The 16207-nt window shown below is 43.4% G+C and overlaps 1 protein-coding gene across 3 annotated transcripts in view; it reads left to right on the forward strand.

Annotated features, from left to right (window-relative positions):
* The window catches only part of VPS36 (vacuolar protein sorting 36 homolog), a 41634-nt gene that overhangs the window by 14514 nt on the left and 10913 nt on the right, over nt 1-16207 (forward strand). For 2 of the 3 annotated variants that reach the window (XM_049815839.1, XM_049815841.1), the window contains 3 exons: nt 300-384; nt 2860-2936; nt 3020-5178. In XM_049815839.1, coding sequence (XP_049671796.1) covers nt 300-384; nt 2860-2936; nt 3020-3113 — 256 coding nt within the window. In that variant the 3' untranslated portion in view covers nt 3114-5178. Of the gene's footprint in view, nt 1-299; nt 385-2859; nt 2937-3019; nt 5179-16207 lie in introns of those variants that run through there. The other variant, XM_049815840.1, reaches the window with a different exon arrangement.

Consider the following 16207-nt stretch of genomic DNA (forward strand, 5'->3'; position numbering starts at 1 on the left):
ATTAAAATATGAATTTTTAACCATGGTTCACTTTGCTAGGAAGACAACATGCTTTTCACTTCCAATGCAGTTTTTTCAGACTAGGAAAAGTGTTTAACTGAGCCCAGACATACGCCCTGCTTGTTTCAGTCTCTTCAGATTTTGAAGATGCTTTTAATGTTAAGTTCATTTTACAGAGCTTTTTTTTTTTTCTTTATTTCCTTTTTTAACGTGGTTATAGGTATGGATTCATTAGAAATGTGACCACAGGTGATGTGCACAGGGTTTTTAGTTACTTTGACTCTCTCTTTTGATTTTAGGCTTCGGATATTTGACAGTGGTGTGATGGTGATTGAACTCCAGTCTCATAACGAAGAGGAAATGGTAGCTTCTGCTTTAGAGACAGTAAGTATACTTCATTTCCTTCAGTGTTCTGACCATGCTGGGGAAATTTAAACACATTAGGTATAAAAACTTGAGGTACAGGATTTCCTTTTGAGCTTTTGAAATACAAAATATTCCATTTCCAGATCTTCTGACAGTAATACTTAAATAGCACTTTTTATCTTCAAAGTGCTGTGCAGGCAATAATCTTAGTCATTGCTTTCTCCTTAAGGAATAAATCACTTTTCCATCTCTTCTCAAACTTCATTAACCTTCAACCTTCCTCCAAATCTTTTGCGCTGTAGGATGAAATTCACGGCATATATTAAGAACTTAATTTAATGGAAGTGGACTTCAGACACTGTACACAATGTGCTTGGAGGTAGTGAAAGTAGCTCAAATGTTCATATAGGCAGTTGTTTGGTTTGGGTTTATTTCATAAAATAGCACGCTGTGTAACATCTTGTGCTGAGTTTGATGCTGTGAAGAGTGCTCAGTTGGAGAGTAGTGCATATAGAATTAAGCTAGCTTCATCAGGAAAAAAAAAAAAAGTATATATTGCTCGGTGTGGTAAACCTTCATGGTCTTGCTACCTCTGGACTCTTTGAAGTCCTGCTATCCCATTGTTTGATGCATTTTCCTGTGTCTTTTTCAGTGGGATGTAATTTTTTGGTTTTCATAAAGTTGAGTAAAGGCTGATTCAGTGTATCCAAAGTTAAACATCAAAGTCAAAGAGGACTTTAACTTGGGGAGTCAAGAAAAAGTAGAGCTATCACAGACACCTTCTCACTGGATAGATGAGGTAGACTCTTCAGTGTATTTTGCATGATTGTAACCAAAAAGATAAGAGAAATGTATGTAGCCATCTAAAAGATTCCATCCTTAATTATCAAAACTAAAATGCTTAAATCTTTTCATATATGTTAATCCTTTCAGTTTATTTTCTTATAATTACAGAAAAATACCTACTCTATTTTAGGTATTTTTCTGATTATTTTTGGGTTTTAATTAATTTGTTGCCTTCAGCAAGAGTGCTTATCTCTTTGAAAGGAAAGGAAAAACCTTTTCTTGATAACAAATGAGGTCAACTGCAAAAAGCAACAGATGGTGGATTTATGACTGAAGTGCCTTTTTTCTTTTATTTTCTTAATGTGAGACTTTGACTCTATAGAAAAAAGTAAGGGAGAGGCTTTGAATAAGGAAGGCTAGCCAATAAGGGAAAGGGAGGATGAGATCAGACTTGTGGTCAAAAGCACCCTGTACTTAAAGTATAACGTACAGTTACATGAAACTTCTGAGTAGAAGTGAAAGGAAGTCACAGGGTTTCAGACCGGAGAGAGATGTAGTTTTGAATGGCTGGTGAAGACAGGAAACGACATGGAAGTCAAAGGACCCCAAAGTCACCCTTGTTGAGAATAGTGCTTTGGGGAGGAAAGATAACTAATCACTCGTATGCATATCGGATTGTACAGCTGACTTCCGTAACTCAGATTTGATCACTTGGCTTCATAAAATCTCAAGTTAGGACTAATTTAATCCAAGTTTGTGTAAAAAGACTACTGCTGAGAATGACGCAGAATAGATCCCTCCCCTCTCAGTTATGTGGGAAGCAGGAAATGGCAACTACATCTGGATTTACAAGTTTTCTTGAATCTGAAGCAATGGAGAAATGGAAGAATTATTAATTTGTGGGGCAGTAAAGCATGTTTATCTGGGAAATTCAATGCACTAAGAAGTCCAGACTTCATATCTAATATTTTAAGCATCCACATGTGAGGTTTCATTTTAGCATGTATTAGCTAGTGTGGTTGAGACAATGGGGCCAAAGTTTGAGTCCCAAGACTGAACCTATCTTCTGTGTCAACTGAATGTGATGGTGGCTTTTACTGATCCCTCTAGTATGCCATAATATGGGGTGGAGTACTAAGGTGTACAGATTTTTCTATAGGCAGTGGGGATATTTTAAATCCCGTTAAACTCAAATTCTCCACTTCCATCTGAGATTACTTAAATTTCTAAATCAATGACCTGCCCTGAACAGGTCTTTTATTTCCTCATTTAGGCTTCACCGTTTGCAGAATCACTTAGTATAGTTGGGCTGTGTAAATACTGATTGGGATAGTATACTGCTGTCTGAGCTATTCTAATGTTTCTGCTCATTTTGTCCTAAGGCATCTTTTAAAAAAATCCTAAGGAAAGGGTACCATGTGATTTATTTTTTTTATTATTATTTTTTTTTTTTAAACAGATTTAACTTTTTTCTATGTTCCTTTTTCATATTTGGCAATTTTCCCAGGACACAGAAGAGTTACTTTTAAGGGGAAATACTCATAATTATTTGTACTTTTTAAAAATGCAAACAAACTAGTTGTCTTCACAAGGGATTTGCTACCAGTTTTATCACTTCACAAGGCTAGACCTGGTTCAATAGCTGAGAGAACGTCATTGTTCTTTTAATGCCATAGTTTGTTTATTTGTGTGTTTGGTTTTTGACAGGTATCTGAAAAGGGTTCTCTCACAGCTGATGAGTTTGCTAAGTTGGTGGGGATGTCTGTTCTCTTAGCCAAAGAAAGGTAAGTAATAATTGCTGTGTTTAATACCTTCCTTGTCATGTTGTCCTCAAGTAATACAGCATGTCTTCTTTTGCTTTCTTTAGGCTGCTTCTTGCTGAAAAGATGGGCCATCTTTGCAGAGATGATTCAGTGGAAGGCTTGAGATTCTACCCGAATTTATTTCTGACACAAAGCTAATAAAGTTTGTGTACAGTTGTTATGTAACAGTTGAACAAGAGACAGAGGGCAGAACCCTTCCAACAACGGACTTAAAAAATTTTTATTTTGTTGGTCAACTGCAAGAGTGATGAACATTGCAATGCTTTACAGTTCTCAGGTATTTCAAGTGCTGAATCCTCTTAGGTGGAACAGAAAGGAAATAGTAATCACTAAGTCAGAAGCATGTTAATTGTCTCAAGCTGGCTAGCTCATGTTTCAAGTATTATTTGATGTGCTCTGTAGTTTCTCATTTCAAGAGAAGTCAGATGAAGATTCCACACAAGTGAAGGTGGAGAGGATGTCCCTGTAGTCTGCCATGAGGGTTAGCACCCAGAAAACAGGTTACTGCATACTCCAATTTCACTTTGTTTATGTCTAGAGCAGCAAAGCAGGCAGATGTATCCGTAGCGATAAGAAAAGTGGCTTTGGTGCGTACTGAGGTATAAGGAACAAACCAGTGTAGAATAACCCCTTCTCCCTGAAGTGAGGAGCAGTTTTCTGAGAGAGGATCTTGGGGTTCTTGTACTTAGAGACAGAAAGAACCTGCTGCAGGAGAGGTTAACGTACATTATGTGAATCTAAAAAACACGGTGTTTATTTTGTCCTGTCTTATGCTAATATCTCAGATAGAAGCATTGTTAGCACAGACTTTTTTTCTTTGCTATCTTACTGTCTTGTTACGTTGTGCTTTGAGTGCCCTTTCTCTGTCCTCTCTTTACATAGCAGAGCGTAGTGGCCTCCTGTCACTATACCAGACTCTGTGCTTTAATGTGCTGCTTTTTTATCTTGTACTTCTAATGAAAGATCATTTGTTTGTTTCATCAGCCTATTATCTGTTTTGGAGAGACAGTTCATTTGCTTGTATCTCACATGCGAAAATTAATATGCTTTCAATATTGAAGGGAGGAAGACTATCACCCTGTGTTTAATAGTCACGAGGTATCATATTGTTTGGTATTCCTCACCCTGTGTTCACACTGAATGCAATTTGATAGTCTCAGTTTTCATAACTCCAGTGGAGTTGTCACGTTACTTGAAGATCTGTTGTCATGGTAATAATGGTAAGTGGATGTTTACGATCCACGTCACTTACATTTTTGGCGTTTTGAAGTGACCAGTTTTAACAAATAACAAAATTCATTCAAGGAACGGGCAAGGACAACATACAGGTAACTGCACTGTGGTTGTAATGGCCAAACCAACATTACAAAAAAGGAGAAAAAGGCTTTTAAGAGCCTGAAAATATTTTCAGAACTATTTCAGTGTTACCGTAGCTTAGACAAGGGTTAAGAGCCTGCCAATAAGGAGTTCAGTGCTGAGATCCCTACAGTGATGATGCTTTTGGTTTGTAGGATGCTCACTTAGATCCAGGGAATTGTGTCCTCTTATCCTTGTCATGAGCAAACTTTTATGCAGTGCTTTCTTTAGGGCAGTTTTCCTCTATTTCATGAAGGTGCTAAAACTAACGTATTTGACACAGCTGAAGGAACTGGTTCCACACTGTTTTTATTGTGTTAGCCATCTAGTCTCATCTCTTCAGGGGCTGTACGGCTTGCTGCTTTTCATCCTCCCCACAACCCACCGAAGAGATTTATGCGAGGTACGCCAAGCATCGCGCATCTAAGGGGGGACTGAAAAGTGAGAAATTCAGAAGGAAAAAGCTGGTTTGTGAAAACTCTTTCTTTTGCCCGATACCCAAACCTGTCAAGGGAGACCCGTGGTTTATGGGCCTGAACCTCTCCCCACGAGGGGGCATGTCTTCTGCAGAAGGAACAAAACCAGAAGGGAAATGCCAAGTGTAAACCACCAGCCTCCGTTGCTCCAACCCCTGAGCATTTCATTATCTTAATTAAGCAATAACAATACAACCTATTTAGAATGATGGTACCTTCTCAAGCTTTTCTTCCCCAAGATTTTTCCTTGACTTTTTTTTTCCTACAAGGAGGAAACCAATAGGGTATATTGTTTAGCTGGTTTAGAATGTAAACATACACATGAGAAAATGACTACTAGAAAGTAATAAAAATTTAAAGATTTTCTTAAATAGACTGTTCTCTTGGTTTGGTTTTTTTTTTTCCCTAAATGTTGTGGGCAGCTTTAAAATCTTTACACATCAAAATCCTGTGGTTCCGTAAGGCAGATTTTAAAGCACATCATATTTTTGCTGTCTCTTTTTGTACTTAAAAGAGTACAAGATAGTTTTGATTTAAAATTAAAAGACAGAATTAAATGTAATTAGAATGTCCTGGTTCTGTTGCAGAGTAGCCTTTGACCCATCCCAACCAGAATCGCAAAACTATAGATGTCTACACAAGCACCAGTTTCATGAGGGAGCCAGTCTGAGTCTGAGCCAAGTGTATATCCTGTGCTAGTGTTGGAAAGGCGTTTGACATGTTTGAATGTGTTTTCCCAGCTGAAGGACAACAGAAATCATCTATCTGATACCATACTGAGAGCCAGCTGTCGGGCAGACAAATGAAGTGACACATGTACAGGTGTGTGGTATCACGGTAGTCCATCACACTGTCCTAAACTGTCGTTGCCCAGTCCTGTTTCCATTAGTACTACCAGCAAAAAACTATTGCCTGTATTGCAGTGGGATTATAGGAGAGAGGAAAATACAGGAGTTGCCATTCTCACAGATCATTCTAGTTTAATACAGAAGATGCCTGTATGAACCTTTCATGTTTTGATTATTCCTAGAATATTTGTATCGTGATACATGAACATTACTGTGTTTTGCCAGGGGTGCCCAGTTATACAATCCTTTGAACAGAGGTTTGTAACAGAGGTCTGTTCAAAAAGTGCTTGTTTTTTTATGGAGCAGTCTTAAATGATGATTATGTTTTTCATTTGAAAAACATGGGCCTTTTTATACCTCTGATGGGAAGAGAATGCTGCTCAGGAATCTGTACATCTTTGCCTTTCTCTTTTGCCTTTGTTTTCAGGAAAATTATATTCAGCCTATGGAAACATGGATCTAATCTGAACCATATTTCTGAAGTGCAAACATTTTTTTTTTGTCTGAAATATATATATACATGTATGTATGTGTATTTGGAAGTCTTTGGAAGTGTATCTTTAATAATCACTACTAGCTGTGTATTGATTAGCTAAAGTCTTGGACGCTCAGTTCTTCTTCTAACAGGACTTCTACAGTTTGTCTGAAGGGCCTGACTGTGCTTCTTGTAAAATTAGTGGAAGTATTGTCACCAAACTCATGAGGACAGTAGTGGGGGATAGCGGGAACCTGTTGCCAACAGTAGACATTCCTGCTTCCTCAAGCCTGGGAGGTTCTCATTTGCAACTGGACAGTTCTTTCAAAATATACTCTGAAAAGGCAGGAATGGCTGATTCAAAATCATTTGTGGATTTGATATGACATTGTTTCCCTTGGGAGGAACCCCCTCTGCAATGTTTTTTTTTTTTGAGCTAGATTCACAAATCTGACAATTGATGTTGCTTCTTCTATTCCAGCAGTTCCCATTTCATCCTAATTTTCAGAGCTCCAGGCATTCACATGAAATGCAAGACACTCTAGCTCCAGGTCATCTTCTGCTGGGAAGACTTCAACTATCATTTTGTTCTCCTAGGAATGAGCTGCAAGTACTCGTGCTAAGAGGATATTCTGGACAGGTCTGTTGGCAACATTCATCTTTATTTTAAGGAAATACTTAAATACTTTTTGGAGCAGAGGCCCAGGTAATTGTCCTGGCCAGCAGGCCTGACAGTCATTTTTCTTTGTGGTTTTAGAATTGAAGTATTATTCAAATACTAAAAAAACACCAAAACACAAAAACTTGAGGAGGGACTGAGGAAACCTCAGTTCCAGAAACCTCATAGTGTGCAAGTTAGCACACACTCATGCAAGGTAGACCTGACAGAAACCATCCTGCTTCATATCCCTGCTTCAGACCAAAGACCAGGTAGGAACTTGGGTCTCTGCTTTCCCACTGGGCTGGGAATGCCGTGACTTCAGGTTCCCACTGATGAAAGAGCACATTAAACCCTGCTCTGCTGTGCTCACAGCAACAGTGGTCAGCAAGTTCAAGGTAAAAGGGGCTGGTGCTGCTGGTGCTGGTACTGGTACACAGCACTTCTGTGAATCTAGTCCTGCTCTGAGCAGAAGGCTCAGGCTATTTAGATGTTTTGCGTTGTTTTGTTCAAAGTATTTTATGTACTTGAAGGGTTTCACTTAGCTGATGATGAATTCTTATCATGATTATCTCAGGCAGTAAGTAAAGGAGGAGACTGGTAAAATCTAAATGCTGTTTCACTGTATTTTTGAAGTCAGCAGACAAAGAAATCAGTGCTCCTGTGTCCCTTGCTCCATACATGCAGAACACTCTCAGAAACTCATAGACAGGACTTGTTATTTTCTTTTAACCAAAAAATTTGCAGAAGGATACATGCTGTGTGAAGTACTCTCTTTTTGCAAAGAACAATAAAGGCAGCACAGTTGCACAGAATAAATTTGTGTCTGTTGCTGGTATGGCATTTGTGCTGTGGCTATTTAATGATTCACTTCGTGTAGGTAGAATTCTTTTCAAATGTTGCCTAAATATAACAGTACTTGACACGGTATATAAGAAACGTCTGTTCTTTCAGCCAGACTCAGCAGTTGTGTGTGTGTGGCATAATTCCCCCGAGTTTCACTTCACATTGGATGGAGAACTTGAGGTGTGTCTTTAAATTGCAAAGATACTTTAGTTTGATCCACCCATTAAATGAGAATGGCAAAACTCCCACCAACTTCAAACCCAACCTTTGTTATAATTATCAAATGTTAACTAGTTAACTGCTCTGAAGATGGGTGTATTGGGTATGGCCAAGCTCTGACAGCAAGAAGGAAGAGCTTAAAAGACATCCTGGAATAAGATCACAAAATGTTTTGGTCTCTTCATCAGAAATACCAAACTAGGCACAACTGTTGCAAGGTGACTGTTTCTGATCTTTCTGCATTCCTGTTGTTTTTTCCACAGTGTTTTGGGAAAGCCCAAGATAAGGATTATTTTTTTTTTTTCCACTGGGACTCTAATCTATTTATAGGTTACAAGGCCAGAAGAGACTATTATGACCATCTTGCTTGACCTCTCGGGTAACAGAAGCTGTAGGACTTCCCTTACTTGATTTGTGTTTGAAGTAGAACTCTTCTAGGAACAACAAGAGATTGCAACTTCCGGGAAATCCCACCGCAGCTCTCGGCAAATTATTCCAATAACTATTACCTGTTGTAAAAATGTTTTCAGTCTACGTAATCAGAGTTTGTTTAGCTTTGGCTTCTAGCCACTGGACCTTACATTTACTAAGCCCTCTACTAAGTGGAAGGTCTCCCTGCTCATGGTGGGGGAGTTGGAGCTAGATGATCTTTAAGGTCCCTTCCAACCCAAACCATTCTGTGATTTTATCATTCTATTAAGGGTGAGTTCCCTTCATGCCGGGTGTCCTGGAATGTAACTCTCCAAGATTACAGATAAATCATTTGGAGTCCTTCTGCCCACCATATTGTCCTATTTTCTGCTCTTCCCAACATTTTCCGTAGTTACCTAGTAACCACCTTAAATTGTGAATACCAGCACTGGACCAAGAAAAGCTATTGCAAAAGTACTAATTGCAGAGGTAATTTGTTTCCCCAGTTTCTATACTCCCAGCCATCACACATAGATCCACACCTGTGCTATGGAACGTGTGCTTGAACCTACGCTTGTGCTCAGTTCGCTACCCATCCACATAGCTCAGATGCGAACATGACTTGGATGTCAGACTTCTGCTGGACTCTCATTCCCATGGGTATCTTGAGAAAGAGAGAAAGCGGGGTTTAAGGGTAGTCTCCTGTAAAACTGCACTAGGCTAAGTGCACTGCAGCCTGGTTTCCTGGTGGGCATCCAAAGCTAGACTTTTCCTAAGCACAGTACGAAAACTATGCGCCTGAACCTTTGTGCTATGGTTGTGTGATTATTTCTCATAGTGACAGATGAATTTCACTCGATCATCTCTTTATTTTGATAAGGTATCAATGGTAACTACTCTCTCCCCAATTTTCTTATAAGTTTTGTGTTTCCTCATAGCGTTTGATCAAGGTCGTATTCCTTGCACTTGGTCATAATACTTCCAGGTGGGATAGTGGCAAAAACTTGTAAGGTGACATTTTTCTCTGCTCAAAAGCTGTGGGCAGCAGCACAAACGAACTGATATGACAGTGGGAGCTCAAGATTAGCTAACAACTCAGTATGATCTCCAGATCTTTGTGAAATAATGAGTACCCAGGAGGGAGCTGCACATACTGTAAAGCATGTCCTGCCGTCTCTGTTCCTAGATGTGTAATTTTATGGGAGCTATATTAAAATATGTATTGCCTAAAGCCCAGCTTACTCAGAGATTGCTCAGTGGTAGTGACCTGTCTTCAGGACTTGCCTTTGTCCCAGTTTGTGTGTTACCTGAAAACTTGAGCAGCGATGATGTTACATCCTCTTTTAGGTCTCTGATAACAGTTTTAAATTGCGAAAGCCTAATCCATACTTAAATCTTTAGGTAAATATGTCCTGCATGAAGATGACACATTAAAGTGACATTTTGGAGACCAATTAGTCAACATTTAATCCTTTTAATGCATGCTGTGCTGATTTTGCAGAAGTGTCCTTGGCAGAAATGTCAGGGTTACCAAACCAAATGTTCTATGGAAGTGTAAAGAATTATTACATTATAACATTGCTACCTTTACTCCCCAAACTTGTAACTATGTAAAAGACATTTTCCACCAACCTTTGTCAAGTGGCATTGGTGATGGTACTGTGCCTTTTTATTATCAGCTTTTCCACCCCTGTGTCTGGAATCAGGGTAAGGCTGACAGGTCTGTATCAGCCAGGGCTGCTCTCACTTTACAGAGCAATCAAACCGATAAAACACCACACATGAACATTCATCCAGTGGTCTGAAACCTCCACAGCATCTCCAGACTAACTGATTGGAAAAATAATATTACAAATTTTTGGATGAAAGTTTATTCAGAGCTGCTGATTTTAAGTTGTTTAACTGGAGCTGCTCTTATTTTACATCCTCAGGCTTGCATTGGGGCAGAAAGTATTTTGTTACCATTCTGGGATATGGCTCTATCATCTGTTTTCCACCCCAAAAGAGAACAGAAATATTTATTGAACATCTGTGTGTGTTTTGCATTCCAATTAACAAGTAAAATTTTTAACATAGCAGTAGATCAGTAGAATAGCTACTATTCTTTTATTTCAAATATATATTAAAATCAGAAACATCTTTTATCACTTGATGTTGCTGGCTGCAGATCTCATCTTCTTTTAAGTTCTTTGCCAGTTTTATGCTTCTGATTTCTACCAATGCCTGACAATTTTACCTTTTTTTCCTACTGATTTTTATTAATTTAAATGGCTTCTGTAGTTAAATTATTAGCATTCTTGTCAGTTCTCCAGTCAAGACTGGAGTTTCTTCAGCCAGTACAACTTTTTTTTTTTTTTTGATAGCTTGAGAAATTTTCTTGAGCAATGCAGAGGTATAATTTCTAAAAGGACACGTTTCAGTTTCTCCCTGTTTCCAGCTTTCTGAAGTTTCCGCCTAAACCACCAAATATTTATATTACTGTTTTGGCCCTTACCTTGTCCATCCATAACAGATGACTAGCTTGCATCCCAGCCAGGACTACTTTGGGGGGTTTCACAATTAATTCTTCTTTGCCAATGCAGATAAGAGCAAACAGAGATTTCTCTTGCTTGCACGCTTCTCTTTCCGAGTCAGGATATTATTACTGCTCCCGTTAGGAAGCTTGAGGTAATTTTAATATCAGCAAGAGGAGACTTTTAGCATATTTTACACAGATAGAAATCACACACAATGTCACATCTCTCCCCCCTACACAGAGCGGAGAGGGAATTCAGTAGCCAGCCATTCTGCTTGCACACCTGGTGGTCTGTAGACAGTATGTGCTACTACACCATCTTGGTTTTATGCCAACGGGAAAAAAAGACATTTTCTTCCTAACCCAACTGTGCTGGCAGCGGGGAGAGAGCCACAGACCAACACACCACCTTATGCCCACTGAAAACCACCAACACAGCCAATCTTCATATAAATACCCTTACTTTGGTTCAGGTAAAAGCAGGCAGAGCAGTTTCAGCTCGTGGCTGGAGTCAGCGTGGCTGTTCTGGCTTGGCTATGCAGGGGGCAGCTGCCCGCCACCTCTGACACTGCCCATCACTACATGTACAAGTGTTTTCTGCACAGCTGCCAGCAGCTGGAAAACAGGTAATCCCATTTTTACGGGCCCAGATGCTTTTACCTGCCTGACCTTCCTGTCACGGCTGCCTTTAACGTTCCAGGCATGCAGGCCACCTCCGCACAGCGGCTGACTGGGGTCTGCACTCTGCAGGAATCCGTCCACAAACTCCCTGCTTGTTTATCACACTGGTGGCCAGCACTACAGATTGGCAATTAAAGGTCACTCTCTGTCTGTATCCTTCAGTGTCTAAATTAATTTTGTTCTTAACATTACGGTTGTGGGCTAAATGAGTATTCATCTGCTCCCTCTTTCTCCTGTCCCTTCTGTTATTAGTTTTCTCACTCTCCAGGGAGACCAACTTTAATGGCAAGGAACCCAGCATTTCATCCGCCGCTAGCCAGATGCCTCAGAGACCAGCTCCGCTGAAGTATTTTAATGAAAAATATGTTCCTGATGAAATCTGGAAGGCACGTTAACAAAGACAGATCTTAGTCCTTAGCATCACAGCAGGTGTGTTATGTGCAAACATAATCCAGTGTGCTTCAAATGGTTTAATAATGTAGCCTGTGTATTTATCCTGTGCTCATCCTCCTGTTATCTGGGGTCTTTACAATTTCTATCATGTAATCATAGGGGCGACTTGTGTTTTTTAATCGCTATTTTTTGGACACTGTCCCTTTTGGAAATGTTGACACAAAGGTGAGATGGGTCTAAAAGAAGGCATGGAAGGGGAGCACAGTGACCTGAGCAGCAATCTTAGTTTTGGTTTTGGCTTTACTATTTAAGCATAATCTCAGCAAATCAGTTTACTCTGGCAGAAAAAGGAAGACAAAGCCTTTTTCGTCAGGAATGGGAAACAAAAAGACCAAAGATCACTCAAAACTCATAAAATACTCCAAGGCCGTTGGATCAAAGGCACTATAATAAGTGCAAAATACTGCGATACGAGTAAAACATCTTGCCACGTTTTCTGACTCTTTCCTACTGTATGGATTTCTTTACTTTCTCCTCTGCATTACGATGGAGGAAAAACTTTTTTTTCTTAGTGATTAAATTTTTAAGAAGTTGTGTTCATAGAGGAAAAAAAGCCTGGCAAAACACTCACCGATATAAGATTTTTCAGATGTTAAATGCAGGCAGCAAAAGAGACCAGAGTTTCAGTCCTGGGACTCCAGCAGACCTTTCAGAGCAGGGAGCCATTTGCTGCTCACTTCCTCTCCTCTGAGCTTCCCCATCATCTGTAATCTCCTTATGGTATTATTCTCTTTATTACCATATGTGATTTATTACCTGTTTCATTCAAACCAAACCCAGTACCACTGTGCATCCACTTGTGTCAGCTGGTACCTTACACGACCAACACGAAAGAAGCTTCTGGCATGACTGTGTACCTGTGCACAGTAGCCCCTCCGCAGCGGCACTGCCTGGTGCCGAACCCTTGCTGCCAGATGAGTTGCACAGACCAGGACCAGGCGTGGGAAGATCCTCAGCATTCAAAGGAATCACAGAATGGTTGGGGTTGGAAGTGACCTTTAAAGATCATCTAGTTCCAACCCCTCTGCCACGGGCAGGGACACCTTCCACTAGACCAGGTTGCTCAGAGCCCCATCCAGCCTGGCCTCGAACACTTCCAGGGATGGGGCAGCCACAGCCTCTCTGGGCAGCCTGCGCCAGTGCCTCACCACCCTCACAGTGAAGAATTTCTTCCTTATATCTAATGTATATCTACCCTCTTTCAGTTTAAAACCGTCGCTCCTTGTCCTGCCACTACAGGCCCTTCTAAAAAGTCTCTGCCTTTCCTATAAGCCCCCTCTATATATTGAAAGGAAGGGTTGAGCTATATCACTGCGAGACATGGAACAGATTGTGTAGCTGCATCTTCTGCACTAAGTGTCTGACAGCAAAATGCAGTGACCTTCACTTATTAGACTGGGCACACACGCGTACCCCTTCTCCTGTGAAACACCAAACACTGAACAAAGTCTTACAGGCACCAGAAAGACAGCCGAATTTAAAAAAACCCCTGCATACGCCTGTATTAAAAGAAACCAGGAGAATACTAGGAATTTGGATTTTTCAAATTAAAATGCTAAAAAAGAGCCTGGAAAATCTTTCTGATACATGAATACTTCACTTTTTGCTGTCCAGAATACAGTCCGAGTTCCTCAGCAAGTGTTTATCTTGCCTTCCTGAAGGTTTTTGACAGTACTCCAGATGGCAGCGTGCCTGTGAAGCGTTAACCATACCCAGCTAGTGTATGGAAAAGGGCTTTAGCGCAGGCTGATCAGAGGGAAAGCGGGAGGGCAGGGGATGACAGGGGTAGAGAGGGTGGCAACCCTCATCGGCTGCTCAGGCTCAGCGTTCACGTGGGGCAGAGATACTCGCGTTGTGTGGAAGTTGTATTTTCTTGCTCGTACGGATGATGGAAGTTAACTAGGAGCAACATTTTGGTTTGTTTTCAATTTTGGACACCAAAACCTTACAATTACTTCCTCGGCCTTTACGTCGTGCCCGTGCTTATTGTAGATGAATTAGGGAAAGCAGGAAGATTCTTTACACCTAACGTGATTTAAACACCCCTTGAAATCCCTTCGTAGCTTTGCGGGCGTGTAGGTATCCATAGGTCCGTATTTAAATCACAGACTCCGTGTCAGGGAAATAAATTTGGCTGTGGTTTGATATAAACGGATGAGTCTGTTGCATAAAAACAGACAGAAACTTTTCTTTCAGAGAAGTATCTCTGCAAGAGGATAGTTTATCCTGCCACCGTAGCCCCTGAACGTCATCCCTGAACGCTGGGCTCGACAAACGCCCACGCGTACGGGACCTTTGGCTGCAGGTGGGCACGTCAAGGAGCCAGGGCTGCTCTTCCCCGCTGGCGCGATCGTTCGGTGCCCGGTCTTCGGCGACGGCAAGTCGACTCTGGAAAGCGGCCGCCGGTCCGCCCGCTGCTTTCTTCCGAAGCCGGTGGCCAACACCGGTGGCCGGCTCCGAGACGCAGGCTCGTCCCCGGACGGGATGCCTTCGCCGACGCCCAGCAGCGTCGGACTGATGCCGGGGCGAGGACTCCCTCCTGAAGGAAGCCGGCGGGGAGGTGCCGGAGGTGGAGAAGCCAGAACCTCGGTCAGGTTTCGAGGCCTGGCCTGCCCCCGGAGGGTGGCTCCGACTCCCCCCCGCCGCTCTCCAGCTTCTTCACCACCGAAGGGCAAGTCCGCGGCCGTTCGCCCCGGGGCCGCGCAAACCGCACCGCACCGCGAAGTGACCCGTTGAAGGCCGGCACGGCACGGCAGAGCCCTCCCCGGGACCGAGCCCTCCCCGGGACCGAGCCCTCCCCGGGAGCGAGCCCGGCGGACGGATGCCGGCGCCTCGCTCCCCCGCCGGGCCGCCGCGGCCGCCTCCGCCCTCCCGGCGGCCCCTCTCCCACAGCGGCCGCCACACCCCGGCGGCGGGCTGGCGGGCGGGCGGACGGGCTGGCGGGCGTGTGAGGGCGGCGCGGGGCGGGGCGGGGCCGGGCCGGGCAGCGCCTCGCCGCCAGGGGCGCGGGCTCCCCTCACACGGCGCCCGCCGCCGCCCCGCGCCCCGCTGACAGCCGCCCTGACAGCCGCGCCGCCATTTAACCCTCCGCCCGCCGCCGGAGGTGTTACCTCGGCGGGAAGGATCGCGCTGCAGCACCCGTCCCGCCGCCCGCCTGCGGCGTTGGAACCGCCGTGCGGCGGCGTGGAGGTGAGCGCGGCGGCCGGGGGACGCCGGGCCTCGCTGAGGCGCGGGCGGGTTCCCCCGCGGCGGCGGCGGCTGCAGGCGCCCAGCCCCGGCGGCACCGGCCGGGGAAGAGCCCGCCGGCCGCCTGAGGGGAGCGCGGGCCGGACCGCGCCGTCCTCGCCGTGACGGCTGGCTGCCGAGGATTCTCCCGAAATACCGGCGCCGCCTCAGGTCCCAGGGTTCGCCCCGGGTCGGCTCTGCCCCCGGGGCTGGGACCGTCCCGCCCGGCGGCCCCGCCGTTTCGGCGCTGCCGAAGCGCAGCTAGCACGGGCACGTCAAGTAACGCGGTTGTCAGTCCGAGTCTGAGGTAAGTAGCGTTAATTTCGGTGGCTTTTCCAGCACGGTTGGTGATTTCTGCTTTGTGTCGGTCGCTGGACCGGACGAAACCCTGCGGGCGTGCGGCAAAATCAGCGGAAAGCACGGGCGGCAGCTTCCCCGTTCTCTTTTTAATGCCGATACTTCGGGATATTTCAGACGTGCTGCTCGAACGTATTCCTAATTATTTCAGCTGCGCCATACGTATTCCCCATACTATGATCTTGAAGATAAACCCCGCTAAAAGGGGAGTGGCAGAAACGGTGAACCTTGTATGTCTTTTTAAAAAAAAATCTAGAGGGGAAAGGAGAGAAGGGATGACTGCATTCCATCCCTCATGCCGTACGGGGTGATCAGACGTATTTAATTCTTTGCATTCGTTATTTATTATTGCGTGGGCGCCTTCCCAAATCTCCTTGTGCTGAATAAACTTATTTTCACCGTGCATTTTCCAAAGTACATCTCATCCATATATTCAGTCTGCTGTAGCCCTTGGGTTTCGAAGGATGGCTGTTGCTGGCCAGCTAGCTCTTGAATTGCTGAGTTGATATCAAAAGGAGCTGAGAAATCCCAGGATTTTGTGAGATCAGACCCCAAATGTTGATGAAAACAGGCTTTACCAGCTAATTCTTGTGTTTTTTTCTTGCACACAGAGAATCTGGTGCTGTCACTTTCAGCCTAGTGAATTTAGATGCATAATTTTAATAAAGCCATTATCTGATAACAATGTAAAATTGTCTGATGTGTAAATAAG

This window comes from Accipiter gentilis, chromosome 13 (assembly GCF_929443795.1).
Source record: "Accipiter gentilis chromosome 13, bAccGen1.1, whole genome shotgun sequence".
In the NCBI taxonomy this organism is placed as follows: Eukaryota; Metazoa; Chordata; class Aves; order Accipitriformes; family Accipitridae; genus Astur; species Astur gentilis.